The 24,190-nt window shown below is 41.5% G+C and overlaps 2 protein-coding genes across 10 annotated transcripts in view; both read right to left on the bottom strand.

The window, feature by feature from the left end:
* hp1bp3 (heterochromatin protein 1, binding protein 3) overlaps window positions 1-18,668 on the bottom strand; it is a 29,450-nt gene extending 10,782 nt beyond the window's left edge. Inside the window, exons 1-11 of one of the 3 annotated variants that reach the window (XM_079682960.1) lie at window positions 18,522-18,668; window positions 17,969-18,049; window positions 12,900-13,080; window positions 12,133-12,195; window positions 11,864-12,020; window positions 11,627-11,770; window positions 7,140-7,199; window positions 6,654-6,793; window positions 6,086-6,176; window positions 5,742-5,895; window positions 5,432-5,543 (exon numbers count right to left, since the gene is read on the bottom strand). In XM_079682960.1, the coding sequence (XP_079539086.1) occupies window positions 5,432-5,543; window positions 5,742-5,895; window positions 6,086-6,176; window positions 6,654-6,793; window positions 7,140-7,199; window positions 11,627-11,770; window positions 11,864-12,020; window positions 12,133-12,195; window positions 12,900-13,080; window positions 17,969-18,035 (1,169 nt within the window). In that variant the 5' untranslated portion in view covers window positions 18,036-18,049; window positions 18,522-18,668. Of the gene's footprint in view, window positions 1-5,431; window positions 5,544-5,741; window positions 5,896-6,085; window positions 6,177-6,653; window positions 6,794-7,139; window positions 7,200-11,626; window positions 11,771-11,863; window positions 12,021-12,132; window positions 12,196-12,899; window positions 13,081-16,047; window positions 16,206-17,968; window positions 18,050-18,521 lie in introns of those variants that run through there. The other 2 variants (XM_079682961.1, XM_079682962.1) reach the window with 2 other exon arrangements.
* Window positions 18,669-19,627: 959 nt separating this feature from the next.
* eif4g3a (eukaryotic translation initiation factor 4 gamma, 3a) overlaps window positions 19,628-24,190 on the bottom strand; it is a 67,911-nt gene continuing 63,348 nt past the window's right edge. For all 7 annotated transcript variants that reach the window (XM_079682953.1, XM_079682954.1, XM_079682955.1 and 4 more), the window contains 4 exons: window positions 22,844-22,990; window positions 22,478-22,559; window positions 22,213-22,359; window positions 19,628-20,882 (listed from right to left, as the gene is read on the bottom strand). In XM_079682953.1, the coding sequence (XP_079539079.1) occupies window positions 20,701-20,882; window positions 22,213-22,359; window positions 22,478-22,559; window positions 22,844-22,990 (558 nt within the window). In that variant the 3' untranslated portion in view covers window positions 19,628-20,700. The remainder of the gene's footprint in view (window positions 20,883-22,212; window positions 22,360-22,477; window positions 22,560-22,843; window positions 22,991-24,190) is intronic.

The following is a 24,190-nucleotide window of genomic DNA, read 5'->3' as shown; positions in this document are numbered from 1 at the left end:
CAACATTTAAGTCTGTAAAGGAAGCCAAGAGTGAATTTCAATTTCTTTGTTAGAACTTCGATATGGTGTTTGAAGTTCAGATTACTGTCCAACCAAAAGCCAATCAGCCCGGACAGGCTGTTCGGCCCCCAGTTCCACGCCATGGTGGAGTTCATGAAGACGGCCGCGGAACAGGCGGACGGCATTCGCCAACATGTACAGCTGGCTCCAGCCAGCTGAGCGCCCACAGCAGCACCAACGCCCGCAGCAGCCGCGGCGTCCACGCCGGCCACAGGGAGGCGCAAGCGGAGAGACGCCCACAGCAACCGCCTCGGCGTCAGACTCGCCCTTCGGAGGCTGCAGGGGCTCCGTCCCACGTCTCCGCTCCCCCAGAGACAGGGTCTCCCGGCGGCGAGTCAAAGGGGAGTGAAGCTCCCCTGCTCCTGGTCTGCTCTGCGAGAGCCTCCGAGGAAGCAGAGCCGGTAATTAAGCCGGCTGCCACTAATCTGTTGATTAAGTAGACAGCAGGGCTCCCTGCAGAATCGGTTAATAACCTGCAGAGCTCGCGGCATTCCTCTGTCCGAGATACGCCTCCTACACACGGTGTTACGTCACCACTAGGGATGAGGAAGTGCAACACACATCAGTTGGAATTGGTAATAGTTATAAGTAGTTTTATTATAAAACAGTGTGAAACAAAATGGCAGGCATGAAGCCAGGAACAAACAAAAAGGCCAAAATGGCACAGGTTGATAACTAACCAAACCAAAAGGAGGACTCTAAAAACTGAGTTTACTTACATACAAAGAAATAGGTACTAACGAACTAAATAACAACAAAACAACCCTCACTATTAAAGTGGTACAGACTAACAAAGGGAGGCTGTAAGAAAACACAGCTAAGGTAGAGGACAACAGTCAAACAATACTAACCACACAATACTAACCTAAGCACATCTAATCCCAACAATACTAACAAACACAGACCACACGAGTTAACCACTGTTAACTGCTTTGTACACAAACTAGCAACCAGCGAGAGGCGTCCGTCCCACATCACAGAGCCTCCAGAGTGATGATTGTCCCCAGGCTTTGAAGTCATCTCCAGTAGGTGTGCGCCAGCTGCGCGCTGTGATTGGAGTGCGTCGGGCCCGGCGTGCTCCAATCACAATCTTCAGGGGGCGGACCAGGAGATGGCAGCCAATGACGTCAGGGCAACCGCACAGCTCATTTGCATATAACACAGCTTAACACAATCAAGACGACCAGGAAGGCAGTAGCCGTAACACACGGCAGAGTCCTGCATCGGGTCGGGTACCCGCGGGTAAAAAAGGTGATTCGCGGGTGGTTTAACACTTTTTTCCGGGTTCGGTTCTGGGTAAAACAAAGATGATGCGGGTCGGGTCGCGGGTGTTGCATAATAAATATATTTAAATAATAATAATTTAGTTTAATGTTTAAATCCTCAGACCTCTCCCCCGCGGGACCGTGCATAATCATAACCTCTGCAGCGCATCAATCTGCTTCTGAGCACGCCACATTCTGAATGGCTGAGGTGAAGCTCTCTAGCGGAGAATACAGCATTTTCCAACACTTCCTCAAGAGCGAAATCCAACGCCTGGGAGGCTTTTGGTGTCCTCCTAGATGGAGAGAATAACCAACATCCCACGCTTTTTGAGAGAAATATGCAACTGCGTGTGTTAATAATTGCACGTTTTCACTGCTCATATATATACAGGACTGTCTCAGAAAATTAGAATATTGTGATAAAGTTCTTTATTTTTTGTAATGCAATTAAAAAAACAAAAATGTCATACATTCTGGATTCATTACAAATCAACTGAAATATTGCAAGCCTTTTATTATTTTAATATTGCTGATTATGGCATACAGCTTAAGAAAACTCAAATATCCTATCTCTAAATATTAGAATATCATGAAAAAGTATACTAGTAGGGTGTTCAACGAATCACTTGAATCGTCTAATTAACTCGAAACACCTGCAAGGGTTTCCTGAGCCTTGAAAAACACTCAGCTTGGTTCAGTAAACTAAATCACAAGTATGGGGAAGACTGCTGATCTGACTGCTGTCCAGAGGACCGTCATTGACACCCTCCATCAGGAGGGTAAGACACAAAAAGAAATTTCTCAAAGAGCAAGCTGTTCACAGAGTGCAGTTTCAAAGCACATCCACAAAAAGTCTGTTGGAAGGGGGAAATGTGGCAGGAAACGCTGCACAACCAAGAGAGATGACCGCAGCCTTAACAGCATTGTGAAGAAGAGTCGCTTCCAGAATTTGGGGGAGCTTCAAAGACAGTGGACTGAAGCTGGAGTCCAGGTATCAAAAGTCACTGTTCACAGACGTGTCCGGGAAATGGGCTACAATAGCCGTATTCCCATGGTCAAGCCACTTCTGAACTCAAGACAACGGAAGAGGCGTCTGACTTGGGCTAAGGAAAAGAAGCACTGGACAGTTGCACAGTGGTCCAAAGTCCTCTTTTCAGACGAAAGCAAGTTTTGTATTTCATTTGGAAGTCAAGGCGCCAGAGTCTGGAGAAAGGCTGGAGAGGAGCAAAATCCAAGTTGCTTGAAATCCAGTGTGAAGTTCCCACAGTCAGCGATGGTTTGGGGAGCCATGTCAGCTGCTGGTGTTGGTCCACTGTGTTTCATCAAGCCCAGAGTAAATGCAGCTGTGTACCAAGAGATTTTAGAGCACTACATGCTTCCGTCTGCTGAAAAGCTCTATGGAGATGAGGAATTCATTTTCCAGCATGATCTGGCACCTGCCCACAGTGCCAAAACCACCAGTAACTGGTGTACTGACCATGGCATTACTGTCCTCGATTGGCCTGCAAATTCCCCTGACCTGAACCCCATAGAGAATATGTGGGGTATTGTGAAGAAGAAGCTGAAAGACACCAGACCCAACAATGCTAATGAGCTAAAGGCCGCTATTGAAGCATCCTGGGCATCCATAACACCTCAGCAATGCCACAGGCTGATTGCCTCCATGCCACGCCGCATTGATGCAGTAATCCGTGCAAAAGGATTCCCAACCAAGTACTGAGTGCATTAATGGACATTTTCAAATGTTTGATTGTGTTTTGCTGTTATAAATCTTTTTTTTTTACTTGGTCTGAGGAACTATTCTAATTTTTTGAGATAGGATTTTTGAGTTTTCTTAAGCTGTATGCCATAATCAGCAATATTAAAATAATAAAAGGCTTGCAATATTTCAGTTGATTTGTAATGAATCCAGAATGTATGACATTTTTGTTTTTTTTAAATTGCATTACAGAAAATAAATAACTTTATCACAATATTCTAATTTTCTGAGACAGTCCTGTATATGCGGGTTCGGGTCGGGTTGCGGATCCTGTGCCGACGGGTCGGGTCGGGTTGCGGAACTAATTGGTAATATGTGCGGGTAGCGGGGCGGGTTCGGTATTGCACGTTGCAGGTGCAGGGCGGGTCTTGAAAATCAGACCCGTGCAGGACTCTGACACACGGTCATAATAACCCATGAGCACCGTTATAACGCCTCATGTGGACAGCACTGCACACACCTCCACTCATCCCCTGAGCGTGTACACGCCTCATGATGAAAGCCGGAGTGAAACGCAGCGTGTGGCGGCTTCCTCGCAGCCCTTTCACCTCACGGGCAGCGGCGGCGAGGGCAATGGCGTGGCTCGTCACCATGACGACCATTACAGCACATCACAGAGAAGCCAGAATGGGGGAATGAGCAGTATTCCAGGCTGAGTGCCCCCAGCGGAAGCGCCCGCAGCGCCACGGCTCGCTGCAGAAGCCTGCTGGTTTTAAACTGCAGAGCTCGCTAATTAAGTCGGCTGCCACTAATCTGTTGATTAAGTAGACAGCAGGGCTCGCTGCAGAAGCCTGCCAGTTTTAACCAGTGTTAATAACCTGCAGAGCTCGCGGCATTCCTCTGTCCGAGATACGCCTCCTACACACGGTCATAATAAACCCATGAGCGCCGTTATAACGCCTCGTGTGGACAGCACTGCACACACCTCCATTCATCCCCTGAGCGTGTACACGCCTCATGATGAGAGCCGGAGTGAAACGCAGCGTTTGGAGGCTCCCTGGCGTGGCTCGTCGCCATGACGACCACAGAACATCTCGAGCATGTGCGCCCGCTCTCAGAGTGGCAGCGCGTGTGTCTGATGGACAGATGGATGAGCAGGCTGATCAAGCAGAGGGTACACCCTGCAGTTCAGGGGTTTTCACTCCCGTTATTTTTCTAATCCCGAAAAAGACTGGGGGAATGAGACATCCTCGATCTGTCAGTATTCCACATGCTGACGATCAAACAGGTGCTGTAATATGTTCACCAGGAAGACTGGTTCACTTCCACCTGAAGGATGCATACTTCCACGTACCCATCATCCCGAAACACAGGAAATTCCTGCGTTCTCATTTCAGGGAATATCAGACCAGACAATAGTCTGCCGTTCGAATATTTCCTGGCTCCTCGCATTCTTGTGTAGAGAAGGCTGGAGCCACTCCACAGAGGAGGGATGAGAGTGTGGTTTTCTCTGGACGACCTGCTATTTGCTGGCTCGCTCCAGGGAGGAAGTCGCTTTACAGACGGTAGGCCTACATCTCGTATCGCATCTGTCAAAGCGTGGGTTTCATAATACATTGGAAGAAGAGCGGTCCTCTTCCCTCCAGACAATCGTTTATCTCGGAGTGGAATTAAACTCAGCCAGCATGAGAGCGCGGCTCTCGCGGCAGCGAGTGGAGGAACTGACTGCTCTCCTCCGGCGTGTCACAACCCACACAAGGGACGCAGCTGCTCGGCGTGTGCTAACAGCTAATGTTGGTTTTGTGTTTCTCATTGAAGATGACGTCACGGCTCCGCCTACACCGCGTTACTATAGATACTACCCCAGTTCCTAAACTGTAATGGAAACGCAGCATAAAGTGAGCCAGGCCTAACGAGGCCTAGCCATACCGTACTAAGCCGAGCGAGGCCCTGCAGTGGAAAAGCGCCATAGTAGTAGCATAATGCAGACTAGGGCAGCCTATCCCTTTAAAAGAGAGAGGGGGGATGCGCGTGTGGCGCATGCATGTGTAGAGCGAGCAAGAGAGAAGTTGAGCGGGTGTAGTTTCTGAATGATAAATGGGAGTAGCAGCAGTATAACAAAATCGCAAATATAAACAACGGCCTCACAAGAACATTGAATGTTGGATTTAATTTACCGATCTGGCAGACACCCACTACACGGGGCGGAAGTAGGTTATATAAATATCCCCATAATTCCAAAAGTACAAATAAGAACAGCCAAAGTTTTTAAGTCAAGGAAGGATTCTGAAACACTCAACACTGAGACTGAGGGACACCAAAACCACAATTGTTGAGAGTATAAAACTATGAGACAAAAAGATTGCATAAACAAACCCCCCCTTTTTTTTGGGAGTCATTGACATACCTGGGGTAGAAAGGGAACGAGAGCCGGTAAGTCCCCGTGAAGCCGTGACCGGTGATCTGCTCCATCCAGCCGAGGACTTTACACTTCGTCAGGGTCCTCCTCAGACTGGCCACTAAAGAAAAGAGTTCCCTTTCAGTGAAACCATTTTGGATCTGGAAACCTTGTGACCAAACACTAATCGTGCCAAATGTGTAGGTTTCATGTAACATAAAAAACAAGAATTTAAATTGACAGTGTGGGTCTAACAGTTTGTTTTATCTCAGTATATTATTTCAAATGTACATTCCTGTTTAGTGTTAGGCAGTCTCACCTAACTGGTACTCCTTTCTGTCCTTGTTAGCGTCCACCAGGTATTTGCGTAGAGTGGTGGTGCTGCAGGTTTTAGGCTCGTTCATGGCTGTGACGGCGGCTGTGATGGCATCGTCAAAGTTGTTGCCCTTTGGCAGGACCTGGTTACGCTTTAGCTGGATGGTCAGGAAAAAAAACTTTTTAGATGACATAACTTTGACTTCACCAAAATGCTAGCTTCCGTGTGATCTGCTACAAGTTATCGCCCAACTTTAAATCACCACAGCAAAGGGAGGCATTCATGTTGTCACCTGCTCTTTTATGACAAATGAATAAAACTGTGTAAAAGGGTAAGTGGGGTTTTACCTGGAAGGTCCCAGAGGCTCCTTTCCCAGTGATCTGCTCCAGTATCCCTTTCTCTACCGCCTTCACCAGCGCTGTCTTCAGGAGGTCCGGCCTGGAAACAAACAACCCTCAGTGAATAATTAACTCATTCAATTATTTCTGTTTATAAAAAAACGTCACTCTCCCTTTTTAGTTAAAACAGAACACAGCCACTCAATGAAGTGTGTGGCTGTGTTCTGTTTGAACTTTAAGTCTGGAACTTTTAGTGAGCATCAATGATTTTATGTTTGTAGTGCTAAAAAACATTGATCAAACACTTTTTAGACTGTTACTCAATACCATTAAGGATGGATTTATATCCATGTTATCAAGGTTAATATTCAACATTTGCAGGTTATTGCTTTCCAAATGCAACAAGTCTTCCATCTACTCCATTTCACATAATACAATAGTTTTGGATTGGATTACATTTGGAAACTTGGTTTGAGTTAAAAAATCAAATAAAAGTCGAATCATTAGTAGACACGATGCAGCCCTGATTGTCTGCAGTTACAAACGAACACATTCAACAGGAGGAAATGCCCCGTACCTGTTCTTGACATTTAAGTCGGGGAAGTGCTGCTCCAGGTATTTCTTGATCAGGAGGTAGGAGGCCTCTTTGGGCTCACAGAGCCGAGTGATGATGAGAGGCAGAGCGTCTCCCAAAGCCTCCGTCTTCAGAGGAGCTTTCTGAAACACCATGCAGGGGCAACCTTTACCACCAAAACCATCCCAGTCTGACAGGGAAACATGCAGACAGGAGACTGTCCTCCTCACTACCCCATTATCATTAGGATTAGACCTATCAGATATTTTACTGTTATCTGCTACTTCTGCTTTCTATATGAAATTGAACTCCAATTAATTATCAATGAAGTCTTCCCAGCACCTCAAAAGCTCCCTAATCACATCACGTTTTATCACGGAGGAACAGTTAACTATTTCCAGGGAACCACCTGGATGTAGATGCTCTCTGCAGAATTACAAACATAACTATTATACATCATCCTCATTTCTAACCCCTGCTGAAACATACCTTAGAGGAGGCAGTCTGCTTCCCGATGGTGAAGGTTCCTGACAGGCCTTTACCTTTGAGCTGTGCATGAAACAGATACAAAAATACATGTGTTAGCAGACATGACAATTAAAAAAACATTTGGACAAGTTTTCTCCTAAAGGTTTGATTGATTTACATGGGGCTCAAGTAAGAGAGCCATACACACCATTAAAGTACTTTGAAAGGAGAGTGGAATTGACTTTTTACCTTTACAACTACACATATGCAAACACGTGTCCAGGTAAATGGTAAATTTGCTATAACTCAATATACTTTTATTTTGTTCCAGCTTACAACCAACTGTAGTAATTGAACCCAGCATTAAATCCAGGTAGGGATGGGACAGTATAGGATTTGATCATGGATCATGATAAAAACAAGTAAATTGGTCAAGTTTTAATTTGGGGATTATTGTGAATATATCCTCATGAGGGTTTTGAAAAAGAAGTCAATTGTTTTTATCATGGTAGTGAGTTGAAAATAATAACCGGATTTAAAAAGACAGAACTATCATGTTGGGCAGCACAGGCCAATGCAATGTAGGGCTGAACGATTAATCGACTTTAAATCGCAATTTGAAATGATGCGATTATGAAATTGCAAAGTCGGCGATTTCCCCCCCCTTTTTTTTTTCCCTTCTTGTGTGTCAGTCATCCACACCAATCAGAAGTGCTGTGCTCCACATGTACCAGCCATTGTTAACCAATCAGAAGTGGCCCATGATAGAAGATTGATCCAAGCACCTGCCAAGTATTTTTGAAATACTTTTCCAAATGGCTTCCAATTAGGGCTGGGCGATATGGTCTCTAAATGATATTGCGATATTTACTGACTATATTGCGATATATATATATATAGCGATATTCTGAAATGTCCTCAAAAAAAAGAAAAGAAACCTTGATGTTTACAGTCACGCCAGTATGATGATTCTAGTAGTCCCTGCAACATGTCTGCATTAAAAAAAATCGACTAATAATGAAGAAAATTAACACATTTGTTGCAATAGTAATTTATGCACTAACTACATTACTACTTGTACTACAACATTTGAATAATCAGTTCTTCCTCATTTTCCTCAATTGTTCATATTTGGTTTATTAAAATAACGATATTGTGGTCATTGTTCAAAAATGTCTGCTATTATGAGTAGTATTATTATTATTATTAGTAGTATAATGCGCTTTCTGTCTTCCTGTCATTATCAGGAATTAGACATGTAATGGCTATGTATTAGATTAGAACCTTCATTCTCCTAAACTGCTGGGACATTTCCCTAAAGCCAATACCTTTTATATTTTCTACTCTTCACTTACTTGTCAGCATAGGTCGGCATTGATGTACAGAGCCGACAGAAGACCTTGTTTATATTGGCATCATATTGAGAGGTGCAGCCAGTGACGCGTCCTAAAACCAGGAAGTAAGCCTCTGGTTCCCTCGATAAAAAAGCAATGGGATTTCTCCACAGGGTTTTGGAAAATAGCTGGAAATAAGGTCTGTGGAAAACAAACCTGTTTGATAAATGCACGTTTTGTTCAGCCGGATAATCTCCACATGTCTACCCTACTTTTATCATTTTCGAATCATAAATCTAATCGATAGATTATAAAAGGGTTTTAGGACGCGTTACTGCACCACTAGAAAACAACTCCATCGATCAAGCTGGCTGAAACTTTCTCTCCCTCTTCTTCCCATGCTACCTGTCACTCTCCTTTAACTCCTCCGGTGACTTTCTTTTATTTGAAGATAGTTTTTTGCCCGGCGCTCACGGGCAAACGGGAGCCTGCTCGCGCTGGCTCCGCAGTAAACCGCTGTTTGCTTTTCACCCAACAACGACAACCGCCTGACGAAACACTATGTTGTAGCGTTAATAAACGAAACAATTTAACAACATTGCTTGTCAAAATACCTATATCACAGGACAATATTTTTTTTTTAAAGCAATATTTTTAGTGGCCCGAGCGGGCAAGTGGAAAGTACGTTATGCTGGCCCGGGGTGTCTAAATAGTGCTTCCAAGCCAGCGGGCCATTTATAATGTCGAGCCCTGCTCTGTCACTATGCATGTGTGTAATATTTGTGTGCAAGTTAGATGGCGCCTGCGTGTGTGACTGTGTCTATGAGGGAGAAAGGAAAGCTCATTTTGGCCGCGGCGGGAAATTGATTTGATAACATAATACTCGATGTTCACGATGTGGTCATTTACGACATCGCATGTAGTGCAATCCACGATGTATCGTGTAAACTCGATATTAGGCTTGGGCGGTATGACGGTATTACGGTATACCAGGGTATTTCGAAATACCGTCGGTATGATTTTCAATACCGTGACGTCACAGACTGTGCGCCAAATCATAGATGCGTTTCATTCTATTACACTGACACGGAGTTTTGACAGGGACGACATTGGTTGTAATGCACAGCACGCGCCAGCAGAGGGCATGGGAGGGCAGTCCGTCTTTCCCACTCTCAGAGCTCAGCATAGAGCTGAGCTGAGCAAGATGGCGGCAGCATTTGCCGGCCCCGAACTCGGACAACTAGTAAAAAAGAAAAATGCCTCTGCGCCTGTTTGGGACTATTTTGAGTTTACTCGTCGCCAGTGACTTCATCCAGCACAACGAGAGACGGAGGCACTTCTTTGGGAATGTTTAAGACGGGGTGAGTGAGTGTTGACATTTTTTAATCCTATGCAACTGGTTGATGGTTTTGTAGTCGAGGTCGGACGGTTTTAAAAACGAAAGCATTTACGTGCTAAACATTCACGCGAGTAATCCAATGAATCAAATGGAAATAAGGTTTTTAACACATGCACGGAATAATAGTGCCAAACTAGTTAGTGAATATAGCAAACTTTATTCAATAAGTGTTAGAAATTAAAATCAATGTTTTAATGGGGAAATGTAGTTTAAACATGCCGTCAGTTTTAATGCTCTTTTATACTGAAAAACCAGAAATTCTTGTGCACAAGCAGTTAAGCTTTTATTCTGAAAATCCTTCATCTACGCATGTAGCATGTGGCTAATATACGATTTCCTAAAGAGGTGAATTTAGTAGCGAAATGATATGGAGTGGTGCAAACCGAAGCCTACTGATTTAACACTACAACTATAGATGTCGAGATCCTACCATGCTGAATATTAAATGAAGGTACAGTTTATTTGAATACATTATTGTTTACAGACGAGAGTAGCATGTGACAACATCCGGAATGACCGGAAACCAAACGAGCCGAGAAGTATTTTTTAGAGTATTGATTACAGCGTTTAGAATGTGTTAAATGAAAAGTGATGAAAGAGAATATGAGGAGAAAAAGCGTGTTGAGCATATATTGGATGTGAAAGGAGCCAATCCTCTGTTTAAATGCAACAACGGACATTGGAGACGAGGCGAGCCGGCTGGCGGGGAGGAGCCAGCAGAGGATATATAACAGCACCGGAGGAGAGATCCAACTCTTGGCTTCCCTAACGGGGAGCGGATCACAGCTGTTTGTCTGACTGAACAATATCATGCTTGTGACCAACCCGCGCCTTTTTTAATTAAAGTACCCAATTGAACTGAGTCAGGTTAGTAATGCTCCATCACATGTTTTACATCTATTACAGGGTGAATCTTAAACTGAAGCTTGACTTTAAAGCAACCCAACGGAAGTTTCATGTAAGTTCAGTTCTTTCACTCGTAGCTCGGGTTGCGGGGGTGCTAGAGACGGGAGCATGTTGATGCGACGTTCCTTGCCGGAGATATGGCCGCATTTTACAATAAACTTCCATTGGGTCGCTTAAAAACAAATATCGCAAATCGAATCGCAATATTTGTTAGAAAAATCGCAATTAGATTTTCCCCCAAAATCGTGCAGCCCTAATACAATGTTGCATTTATTTTTGCAGTCTTAAGATTGACTATTATCCCATTAAAGTTTAATTTCCCCCCGTACAAATATGTGTTTCTTTTACAACATGTTAGGTTAAGTCAGTCCAGTATATTTTTAGTACAATTTAAAAAGTTGTATGCATATTTTGAAGGGTATAGGGAAAATGTTGTGTATGGCATTATTTGGCCAACATTACTTTGAACATGTTCACATGGTCGCAATGCTACATAGTGCCTTATTTTTCAGTTAGTAACACTGAAATAAAGTCTGTTCACATCTACAACATCCCATGTATAGTATGCGTGGGAGCTGAACCTGGATGCTATCAGACTATAGGTTAACATTAGCAGCTCTATCTGGATTTGAGATAGTTTACAATCCAAGAAAACCAGTCAAACTCGATATCCTGGATAGCCACCGAGTTTAGAATGAAAAACCTGTGTACAGGATTATGGTTCACTTGTATTTCAAGTGTCTAATTAATGTTCCAGGAGGGGAAAAAAATATTTTGGTAATGTCTATGTTTAAACTGCATGCTTTAGCTATGTATCTATATTATTAAAATACTAATTAAACCTAATACCCCCAGATAACATTCTTTACCTGTTTGATGGTGCCCTTCTCCAAATGTTTCTTCATTGCTTTCTTGATGAGAAACTTCTTCTTGTGAATGTCCATCTCGGGGTATTTCTTCAGAATATATTTCATGAAGGACTGGTATGAAACCCCAGACTTGTCATTACAGGACTGTAAAGAAAGAGGACAAGATATCACAAAAGTTGTCGTTAAACAAAAAGAGAAAAAACTAACTAAAAGGTGATTTAAGGAGTTCGTACACACCGTGATCGCTTCGATGAGGATATCATTCACTTTGTTCTGAGTGCCTGCATAGTTGGTAACAGGAAGCTTTTTGCTGGCAGTGACGCTAGCCCACGCAGGAATGGTCCGTTTCACTTTCTTGCTTTTCCCTTTCTTGTACTTGTAGCCATCCTTCAACCTGCCACCAAAAAAGATGAGGAGCAAGACACGAGGTCAGTGAAGAGGTTCGTTCTTTTAGAAGCGATATTTCACTGTGATCGTTACCACCCTTATCTTTGTCACATCCTCACCTTAGTAGGAGAACATAGCAGTGTGTTGCACACTGTCCAGCCGCGCAGTCCTTGCATTTGTCCCTTTGTCACCGACGGAAAAGACAAAATGAAGTTTGAGAACATCTGTCTGAATGATCACCATGGTAATTTGACCCTACATGAACCGTTAGTCTAGTGTATTACGTGCACAAGAGTAAATGTTTGCTTTGACGAGGTCTGGGAGAAGAATGGGAGGAGAAGTTGGGGGGTATTGTTATTAAATGTTGTTTATACTTTATCACCTACATTTGGAGTTTTACCCCCCTGCCAATTGTTGACTTTAAATATCTAAGTATTTCTTTATGAGAAATAGTCCAAAGAAAATCTATCCATAATGGTTTAGAAGAGAGAAAACTATTTGAAAATCTAAAATTAAACTGAAAAAAATGTCTGAAAATTCTGAACTTTTTTTGTGAATAAGACGGCAAAAAAAAAAAAAAAGCAGCATTCTGCATGTACGTAGCTGTTGTTTTAGATTTCATATGTTGACTGAACTGGAATCAAATCGCCAGACTTTCATGATCCTTGCGCCCTCTCCTCCTGAACTCCTCCGAGACAGCGGACAAAGGGACGGCTACATCTGTCTGGAATGTTTCTCATGAATGTGGCTGTGACAGGTCACATCCTTTGGGAATGCAACACTACTGTTATCCAGCAGAGGTAAGGATCATGTAAACAGATAAAAGTGCTATCAGAGTGAAATATCGCAGCGTTCAGAGTTACACTAGCTCTCTGGTGAAACTCACTCTTTCTTATCCGTCTCTTCTCCTCCTCCCTTCTCTGCCGTGGCTCCTTCAGCCTCCTCTCCATTCTCTGTGGGCTCCATGTCCCCCGCTGCCTCGCCATCGGTCACCTGGTCGGGCGTAGCTGAGGGTGCAGCCTGCTCATCTTCATTGGAGGGAGACTCCTCTGAGGACGCTTCAGGCTCTGAGGAGGAAACCATTGACATTTAACGGAAGAAAAACCCAACAAATGCTGTTTTTTCAATGTACCGTAATTTTCGGACTATAAGGCGCACCTGAATATAAGCCGCAGCAGCTAAATTGAATGATGTGTACATATATGTGACCTGCTCTATCGAAATCAGTCGCATTGACCCGAAGACACATTTTGAGTTGTATACACTACTGGAAAGAGGATATTCCTAGCTTTCTAATGATATCAGGATTGTTTTTGTACTCCAAATATTAAGCGAAATATGTCACATTATATAATGACTGTCACCGAGTCATCATTTTGAGAAAAAGGCCTTTAAAGTTTTCTCTTCTCTGGAATCCATCAATCTGATTGGTTATTAGCAAATGATCAAAATACTACGGAGGGAAGATATTTTCGTTTGGATTACTGGTCTGGGAGAAGCTCGCGAGTGTGTGTGTGTGTATACGTGTGTGTGTGTGTGTGTTTGTGTAATTTTGCGTTTGTGTGTATTGCGTTCCCGGGGAAAACCCTCACGAGAAACACCGGCTGTTGTTATGTCTGCTGTGACGTTACATTACTCCGTTCTCCGCTTGTATTTATGCCGTTGCAAGCTTAAAAGCTGTATTTATCATCTGAATTTGCCGAAACAAGTTTAATATTCTGAAAGCCAAGACTTTGTTTAATTGAAATCAGATGAAAACAAACTGTAACGGACCCTGCCGTGTTATTTATGATTACTCTACGCTTACATTCATAATGTGAGCCGGAGGGAGGGGGGGCGGCGCTGCGGAAGAGCAGATTGCTTGTCATTATCCCTTTACAAGCTTAAAGAATGTATTTATCGTGTGAGTTTGGAAATAAAAGTTTCATATTCTGAAAGCCAAGACTTTGTTTGTTTAAAATCAAACAAAACACCCGAACCCGAAAAAAATAGTTTTTTACGCAAATCCACGTTTATTTTGAAATGAGCCGTTGCGACTTCCGACTGATTTCGATAGAGCGGGTCACATATAAGCCGCACTGGACTATAAGCCGCAGGTGTTTTAATGTTTAATTACCATATGTAAGGGTTCGTGCACAGAGGGGATTGTCGGGAAAGAGATGGCTGTTTGAGGAAGCTCCCATTTATCAACATTTCAACAAACAAGTTGCATATTTGCATAACGTATTCAAGTGTTAGCATTTAGTGCAATAGTAGCTACAGAACATGTACTGTGCTGTGTAAACTGTACTGTATCACATAGCGTTTCAGACACACAAACTTTTCAACTTTCAAACTTAAACGGTGCGCTCCCAGCGCACGTACCGGCAGTGATCTAACAGCAGTGGTTTTCATCCAGTGGTACGGGGACAAACTGTCTCGCTCTCGTAATGTCTGTCTGTCTTGCTCTCGTTCTGTCTCTCGTACCACTCTCGGTTCCACTTTTACTTTTGCGCGCTACCTATCTCACTCTTTTCCGGCCTCCAGCTTTTCCTGCTGGAACCCGCCACTTAAAGGTGGGGGGCGCGGACCGGCCATAGAGCCCATAGAGTTAAAGGTGGTGGACTGTAACCTGTAAAATCCATAGATTTAGGAGGTCCCCTAGTGGCCGTTAGCTGTAAAAATCCATAGATTAGCCGCACCGTTATATAAACCGCAGCGTCGAAAAATGGGAAAAAAGGCGCGGCTTATAGTCCGAAAATTACGATAGTTGACTGATTATTCCACTACGTAAACATCCTCCCATTTTGTTTGTTCTCCTTAAGGAATTAATAATGAAAAATGTCATTCACCTCTATCCAGTGGCGGTTCTAGAACATTTTATACGGGGTGGCAAAGGGGGGGCAAGAGGTCATGCCAGGGTGGCATGGGAGGGCGGACAGTACGTGGTATTTTATACTGTATACAACCTATTTATTGTTCATTCATGCCCTAACACAACTGTTCTTAATTCACAAGAGAAACAAGGTGATCAGACAAACAATCGGGTGCCCTTTGAGTCCCCCAAGCTTACTTCAATCATTTTAAATGAAAGGAAACTACAAAATGTATTTTAAAGCAATGCATTAATGGAACAGGTTGTTTTGCATTACAATGTAAAACTAAATATATATTGTTTTAAAAAAATTGGTTGTCTTAGTATTAGACAAACATATTTGCATATCCTCACTAAGCATTATTACATATTAATTTAATATTAAACAAATCAAAATGGCCAATTATCCCAAAATGTTGCTGCTAATATCATATGCTTGTCAACTTTAACTGATCAAAAAGAAATTCTGAAAAAATACTTGAGTTATCTATGAAATTGCAATATTGACACACGTCCCTCAATTCGTTTCAACCCCGCCACGCTATACCATTTACCCTCCTATTAAAATAATGGATCAGTCCATGTGTAAGATGGCAAAGAAAGGCAAGTGTCAGTTTCTTCTCTTACCTATATTTCAGTTTTTGTATTTTCAGATTAAGATTGACAAGCTCAACATTTCAACTCTGTTATATGAGTTGATAATAGTAAATAATTGTTTATTACAAAATAAACAATGGTTTTGCTAAATATTACAATTTTGTAATGTCCTTAACTTCCATGTGGTGCCATATCTTAGCTAAACATGGTCTCATGGCTACTTTTTGTCAAACACTTCAACCCTGTTACATTTTTTCAAAGAACTTCCTAGTAATTATTTATATTTTGTGCCCGAGATGAGAAAATGTAAGTAGTCCACTAACAGATGTTATGACCAAATATTTTGGTTTCATTTTTCAAAGATGTAAAGACCCAAAAGGCACCCGATTCAGAGAATACTCAGAATTCTGCTTACTGGTACAGTAAAAGTACTTAGTTATAATTAAGTACACAAATGGCATCACCCATCTCTTCAGAGAGCTAAAGGTGACATGTGCAGCAACACATTTCAATCAATATTTGTCAATACTAAGAGCAAGATTGTGCTACAGTGATGGAATATGTACGGAGAATAAGAACATACCATGTGGTCCAGCTGGAGTCTCATCTGCCTCCTGATCCCTGCCTCTGTCCCTCTTTCTGACACTTCATCTTCCTCACAGACGTTTCTTATTCTTCACTAATGTCTTCATCTCCTCCTCCTCTTCCTCCTGCTCTGACCTTCCTAGTCTCTTCAGTGAACTCTCTTTTCCTTTTCCTCTTTTTGTTCGTCCTGATCACTTCTCAGATATGTCTTTTTGTTGTTGTTGTTGAATCACTCCAGCAACTCTGGCCTGCAAGAGTCTACTTGTGAAAAGCACTGGTACAAATGCTTGTATAACTTTACACGTTAGGGCCATGTAGCTAATAAGTAGCATATCATAAATATAACATCAGAAAGTATTTTTCAAATGCACACAGGCAGCTGTGTTTAGATCCAGTTTTTACGGTAAAGGATCCTGGTTTCATTGATCTGGCCTCATTGCTGTGATGTGTAGTTTACGTGGATTTAATAGTACCGCATAGTTTAGCAAAATGATCGATCTCCGAACTAGCGCTGTCTGCGTAGCATTTTGTAACGTAACGCTCCAAACAGCCCCCGTCTGTTAAACGCTATCGATTCAAACGGCAGCGTTTTATTAATATTTAGTTTCAAGCTCTCGTCCTTAGTAAAAACAAAACTAGTGGAAGGAGAAATGCTCCCAGCGGAAGCTGATCGATAGGTGCTGGGACAGCTCGTTCCCTCTCTGCAGCTCTGTGAGCCGCGGTCTGTGTGAATGCCGCTCCGCAGTTTAATGCAGGGCCGTAGCTGCGTTTTTAACGGGCCTAAAATGATATTTAAAATGATTAACTTTTAACTCATGTAATGCTTGTTTCGTTGCTTGTGGAAATAGTGTAGGTTTGTTTTAGTACAGTTTTAGGAAAACAAAAGTTAGGGGGGCAGTTAGGGGGGCAAGGCTCTACAGTGGGGGGGCAGCTGCCCCCCCTGCCCCTCGTAGATCCGCCCCTATCAAGAAAAGCCAATACAGCAGCATTTTTGAATTGCAAAATCAGTTAAATATGTATAAGTAATATCTAAATGGTTTTATAAATACCTGTTAACATCCACAAATAAATGTATTTCGTTATTAAAAAATGCACTTAAAAAGGGCCTTGAATGCTTATGCCACTGATCAGGTTGATGCAGGATTGTTAGTTTTTTTCGGCATGTGATTTTCCTTGTTTTGACTGATTTACATACTGTGGTGAACTACTTGACCTTGTTATTACTGATAGACCATTATCTGTTGTAGTTAAGCCACAAAGGGCCAATACGTGTTAAGCAGATATTTAAAGGGGCACACAATCTTTTGTAAAAGTTCATTTTAAAAGTAAAAAGTTCATAGTTATTTTTGATTACATTCAAATAATTATGGCTGTTTTTTATGACGCAAAAATGTGGTGTAAAACATAAATAATAGTATTTGAAACAATAAATAGGCATTAATCACTTTTGTGTTAATGTCAGATAGACTATTAATAAATGCAAAACAAATACCTGTGTTTCATAAAGTTATTAGGTGTGTCACATTAAATCACTATTCCCGTGATTCTCAATATCTTTTGCGAAAATGCAATATTCGATATCCCACATAAATACGCAACGAATGCTTATTTGAAATACAATATTAATTGATATTTCTCCTTATTATTTATAACTCCCTGATTTGATTCCTGCTGCTTGTCAAACATACACATGTTTCTCTAATATATTGTTTTACCCTGCTGTAATTAAACTCTGCATGTTAGCACCAAACATAATGCATTGTTTGATTCTGACACTTCTCAGATCCAGAAACGTTGGCATAAACCAACTTTGCATGCCCACTTATGAGCTGAATACTGGACTGCCAGTTAATTGTGTGTCAGTGATGACGGTGCGTTCACGGGTCTTTAGTTCAGGTGATGGACGACCCCAGCCTCACCTTCCTCTGCTGCAGCGGAGGGGGCCTTCTCCTGGGTTGAAGACGCTGCTGCTCGGCGTATCGGCATCACACCAGCTTTGCCTGGGTGAGGAAAAATAAAAATGTATCCATAAACCAGGAGGAAAGCTCATTAGCACACACCGTTTTTTTTTAGACTCATTCCGTGTACGTGCGTGTATAAACATGGCGACACTGCCAAACCCACTTCATTCATTGAGGCCCATTATCATTAAAACAGAAGAAAAAGCGCCTGTGTGTTTTCACAAAATGCAACCACTTCAAGGCATGCACTGCTGTCCGGCTAATCCTCCAGCCTATGCCGATACATTTCAAACATTTTTCACGTGAGCCAGAAGATGAGTTCCCAGAAATGTTAGGGCAATTTCGCCATTTTGTCCGTTTGGTATACACAGAGTAATGGCGTCGCACAAGGCAGATAAAATTCATTTCAGTTGCATGGGGGAAAAAACACCGGCCTACGCTTTTCTCCAGCCTCGCATCCGTGCAAACACACATTTAGCTAGTAACGAACCATAACACGAATACAACTTACCTTTTACTAGTGGAGAAAAAGTGTGTTACTTTGAAGAAAATTCTGCACGATCCTTTATTTAGATTTCCGTTTATGAACCCCGCCCCAAAGACCGTTGGTCACGCAGCGTCACGTCAAAGGATCCCTACTGTCATGGCCGCCGTCGTTAACAGTTTACATTTCTTGTACTTTCTCACCGAGGCTACCTAGCAAACCAACGTTTTTATCTTTTAAAGTATTTATATAAACATTACAATCGAAGTAATACTTCCATATTTTGAGTCGATTCCACATGTTCTACCGTACAGGTCAATATAATTCGAGCACACTTTGAATTGAATCAAGATAAATCAATTATTAACGTAGTGTATTAAAGACTACAGCTCTCATAATGTTTTGGATAGTAGTGCATGGCAAGGACTCATGGGAGATGTAGTCATCTAAAAAAAAACACAACTAAGTGAAAACGACTAGGAACGCAGCTCTTATGAATAGCAGTAGGCTATTGGTCACACATTAATCGTAAAACAGACATTTAAACATTAGAAAAATCCTTTCCTCTTTGTGGAAAGTTTTTAAGTTAAGCCCTTAATGAAAAAACCAAGATCGCTTAACAAATACTTCAATGTTCTTAATACCCTGATCATTATTTGTGGTTTAAATTTGGACCATAATGTAATTATTATGATCATGTTAACTTATCAACCAATTATTTCACAACTACTGGATTATTGTCATTTTTTGAAAATTGTGAAAGATGGCTGTCACATCGTCCTAAATTAACTTTTTTGGTCCTTATAGTACAAAAACAGAGTAGCAGCAATTAATTACAATTGTGAACCTGGAACTTTGTGCCACTTAGTCAGTTTCGGTCACCATTCACTGTGTGTACCTTAAAATGCTTTTTGTGTGACCAGAAAAAAGTAAACTACTGTAAAGACACTTCTCCAGAGACCGGTCAGGACAAATTTGGGGATCAGATAACCATGTAACTACTCGCTTATCATGAATATACATGCTACTCAACTGGGTCTACACAAAATATAGTCAGAACTGTGAGCAAATGTGAGCCAGAATTAAGTTCCACAAGTATTTTAAAGCTCTGGCAATGATAGAGAGGCAACACATTTAAATAACAATTTTTGCTTTAAAGAATCAGGTGAACAAATCAGTGCCTGGAGCTGCTCTGAAACATCCTTCAGCTTCTTCTGAGGACCGGCTGTCCAAAAAGGGAAAAACTGAAAACACACAGATTCATTTGTATCAGGGGGACTAAAAGAAACAAATATAGCAACATATATTTTGACACCAACAATCAAAAGAACAAATCATGACAATCACTTTTTAAATACCTTTTTTGTCTTTAATGTATTTACAAGTTTTATCTGCTCTGTAGTTTGAAGTATTACAAGCATTTCACGTTGAGCGACCCTGGCGATTTGCTTTTTAATGTTGCATTTTTTGCTCGTTTCATTTGAATGTATCCGGTTTGTTCGTCTGCGTTTGTTTTGAAAGTTCTGTGGACAGACCTGCATCGCTTCTTGAATGCATACCTCTAACCTGTCATGAGGCTTATGTATATCAACGTAGAGCAAGCCAAGGCTGAGGGAAACACTTTCTGCCTGTTAGGAGAAGACTTGGACCTGGAAATGTCAAACACGGACAACGTTAATAGTTTCTGTGCATCCACTCTTCTTTATCTCTGCTTCCCCTTCATCCCAAAATTACTTTGTTTACCCTGTTTTAAACCAAACAGTGTGGAATCCAGGGAGGCTATTTATTTCACAATTATTATTTTGTTATTATAATTAATTATATTGTTATTTCTGTTGTTGTTCTCATTTGTGAGCATCTGCAAATGTTAAATAACTTTCATATTTGCAGTCCTTAAAAAAATAATAAATTAAAGAGTCCGGAACCTATGTATCTTTTAAGTCTCTTCTTAAAAAGTAACAAAACAAATGTAAGTTAAAATTTAAAACAAAAATATTTTCTATGTATAATACAGGTATTTAGTGCTTCAGCTGTTGGAATCCAAACTCAAAATGGCGGCATGTTTCAGAACCGTACCGCAGAAAAAAATTCCAGCCGTAAAATATGTCGTCTGCCCATACACCCATTTTGAAAGTTTGTTTGTTCTGCTGTAAGTATGCAGTTCTTCTACGCCCTGCCCCACCCTCCCCCCGGGTGTGTTCCTTCGTCAATTATCTTCCGACTCCTCCTCCGCTTCCCGCAGCCAGGTGAAGAAGGCCGTAACAGACTTGAGGGCCACTCCCTTCCCCTCCTGCTCGGCAGGGTCTTTGCTCGTCTCCCACTTGTAGAAAGCGTCCTCCGAGATCACGTCCTCGTCATACAGACAGTCAAAGAACATCCGGAGGAGGTCTGCAACACAAAGAGACCAGCGGTGTTAACTTTGTCAGCTACTTGTCTTAGTTTTGTGCAATTTGTGATTTTTTGTTCATAATGTTAAACCTCATCCCGATGGGTTTTTTTTAAGTTGAAGAAGTCTTATTAAAAGTCGGGCTATTTTTGAGAAGATTTAAAAAATATATATATATTTGTCAATGAATTCAACTGAGTTCTTGTTCTTTTTAGCCATCAGATTTGAAAGTCCATTTCAGTCAATCTAGTGTAACCAGAATATCAACATGTCATTGTTACCTTTAACTTAATTAAAAAAATGTAATCGGATTACTCCCGACTGTGCTCTTTGCCGTTGTTACGTAGAAAGCGGAATTGTTGCATTCATAAAAAAACGTTCTATAATATTTCTTTAGTTTATCCTCATTAACAATATTTAAGCTCAGTAAACAATATGCATACTAAAATAGTCACAGCAAGGGTGAAATTATGTTGGCGGTGTCTTGTCAGGTAAAAAAGCATACTTGGTCATAGTTTGTCTCTAGGGAAATTAACACCAGTCATTTTCTTTGCACTGAAAATGATTCCTGATTTGAGATGAGGCTATCTTAAACATGACTTTCCATTCTGCTACAGTAACCCCCCCTGAACATCTATATTACATTCATTCAAAAAGATCCAGTGGAGGCATCCTGCTGGTGCAGATGCTCCCCTCTGAGGAGATGCCCTCTGGGGGAGAACTGTTTCACATCTCAGAGCTTTAAAAGAAATACATTTACTTGTAAACCCCTCTAAGGTAAATGTTTTCGTTTGGATTGTGATTTACTCTATAATTATGAATGCACATTTATTGTACTCTGTTACTGCTTTGAGCTTTAGTATTTATGGCACTTTGTGTATATTAGTATGTCATTATTAAAATGCTGGCTTTAGTGAATACTGTGCCGTCTGTCCAATGCTGTAAGCTCTCTGAGGATAGTTCCTAATGTTTGTTTTAGTGGAAATACAGTAGATATGACATGCGGACATCCATTTACTGGTCATGATCGGTACTATGATTGCATTAACAAATATAAAAACCAGGTATGAAAACTAATGTGGTTTGGGATTATTATGCATATATATGTTTTAGTTTTTTAAATTTCATTTAAAAAGGTGTAATAACATTTTAGCTCAGGAAAAACTTGATATGGTTTGACGCAACTTAAAAAGTAAAGACTATACATTTGATTTATTATGTGTATTTGAATGTTATAACTTGAAAAACGACTCAAAAAACTAAACTGAAGGAATATAAATCTTAGTTTCCTCCTCCCACCTCCTCTTGATGAAGCTGAGACGCAGCACTTACTTGGAGGCTGATCAAGTGCGACGATCAGCATCTGAAGTGCATAAAGTGCTTGCAGCTGTCGCTCAGTGTCTGAGTTAAGGTACTTGAGTAATACAGGCAATCTCCTCTGGATGATGGCCGTGTCCACTCGACAGTTGGTGTTATCATCTGTTCGGTGAAGCGAGAGGCAGAGTGAGCGCACGTTTGGCACAGAGTAAAAATTGCAATCAGCGGCGCCATTTAAAAAAATTAGACGAGTCTCTCCTCCAGGTGGTGGAGTGCTTACCTTTCACTGCTGCCTTACACACAGCTGTCATCAGAGCCCTCAGGAAGGGGGACGAGCTCATCTGAGAGTCATCTAGGTTTGCCTGGGGGAGAAAGACAAAACACACACATACAGTTTCACATGGCTTTGAAAACTGCCTATGAAAAAGTTCAGTGCCAGAGTTCTATAGGTCATTGATAATCAGAATTCCTTTATTAGTCACTCAGCCGGGAAATGTACAAGATTACAGCAAAAGTGACATAGCAGATAATAACTAGCTAGCATGTTAAATATAGAGACAAAGCACATACTGATAAAAGGACCACCACTCTGAATTAAGGCACACAGCTTACAAGGTTTAATGTTTTTCTTTGCCACTTCTCTTACCTCTACCCAGTCAAAGATCTGCTCGTCGCTGGCCATGTCCTCCAGGAGGAGTCTCTCCAGCTGCTGGCTCAGCTCCTCAGGAGAGTAGATCCTTCCGGACAGAGCCGTCTCCGGACTGGAGCCGTCCGACAGAACGAACTGGAGTTTCTGTATTAAGACGAGAGGACATCAGTATGATGGGAAAGTGCCAAAAAAAATAATAATCAGGAAATGGAAAGAAGAAGGTGGAGGAGAAACGATGGAGAAGGGGACGGGAATATGGTGAATTATTGGGATTCAATACGATTAAGAAAACTGTAAAGTGGAAAAAGTGAATGAAATGTTACTTGAACATTGAAAAAGCAATATCAGAAGACAGGAATAAGGAAAAACCATTTCAAATATATGAGGCACATTTTATGAAGCTCTGCAGATAGAGTGGAGCCACAAAAATCTAATCACCCAGCATCCAAACATCTGAGGAAACACTCAGTACCATTTTAAGCAATATTATGTCATGACAACTGTTTTACAGCACATTTTTGTTGTTTCATGTCTTCCTGTGGTTCCTTAATTAAATGCATTTATTATTGATTATATTTGTATGTATTCATTATTTTGTTCATTATAATATTGTATTTAAAAACAATATAAATATATATATATATTAGAGATGTTAAGATACACCGATTTGCATCGGTGCACCGGCATAAACGTTCAAGATGCGAGTGCACCGGTTGAAAGAGTGCACATCGGCTACAGTTTGGGTTGAACTCGCGATGCATCGATTGCGTAGCGTCTTTGCATCGGTAAAAAAGCGATTCATTCATATAATATACTCTCGTCAGCACTCAGCAGAGACGATCTTTGATCTCTGCTTCGCACTACGGAGGCCGATACTCTCAGTTATCAACACACACGGAAGTCGAGGAGAAAGAGAAACACAGCGCACTGAAACATACCTACAAATCAAACGTTTGGCAGCACTTCGGATTGTTCAAGAAAGACGGTCAACTTGAAAAATTGTAAATGATGCCGTGCTGCTTTAAAGTACACAAGTAGTACGAGGAACTTAGCGACGCACATAAAGAGGCGACATGGGGTCTGCGGCTGAAAAGAGAAACCTGAAAGTTAGACATGAGTTAAATCACTCAGTGAGGTGTTCTGTCAGAGAGAGAGGTGTTTAGCTTACAGCAGCCTGTGACGGCCAATAATAATTTAAATGTATTCCTTACTGTAAGCAGTTATGATGGAGCTGTTTGTGAAAGGTTATTTTTATTCTTTCTTGTTCATATCAAAACCACTGCTTTCTGCTCACTGGTGAGTTAGCCTCTGAGTGTTAAGCACATCAGGCTGGCAGCTGTATGG

This window comes from Notothenia rossii, assembly GCF_949606895.1.
Source record: "Notothenia rossii genome assembly, chromosome: 5".
Classification (NCBI taxonomy): domain Eukaryota; kingdom Metazoa; phylum Chordata; class Actinopteri; order Perciformes; family Nototheniidae; genus Notothenia; species Notothenia rossii.
This window is presented reverse-complemented; position numbering and strand designations above follow the sequence as displayed.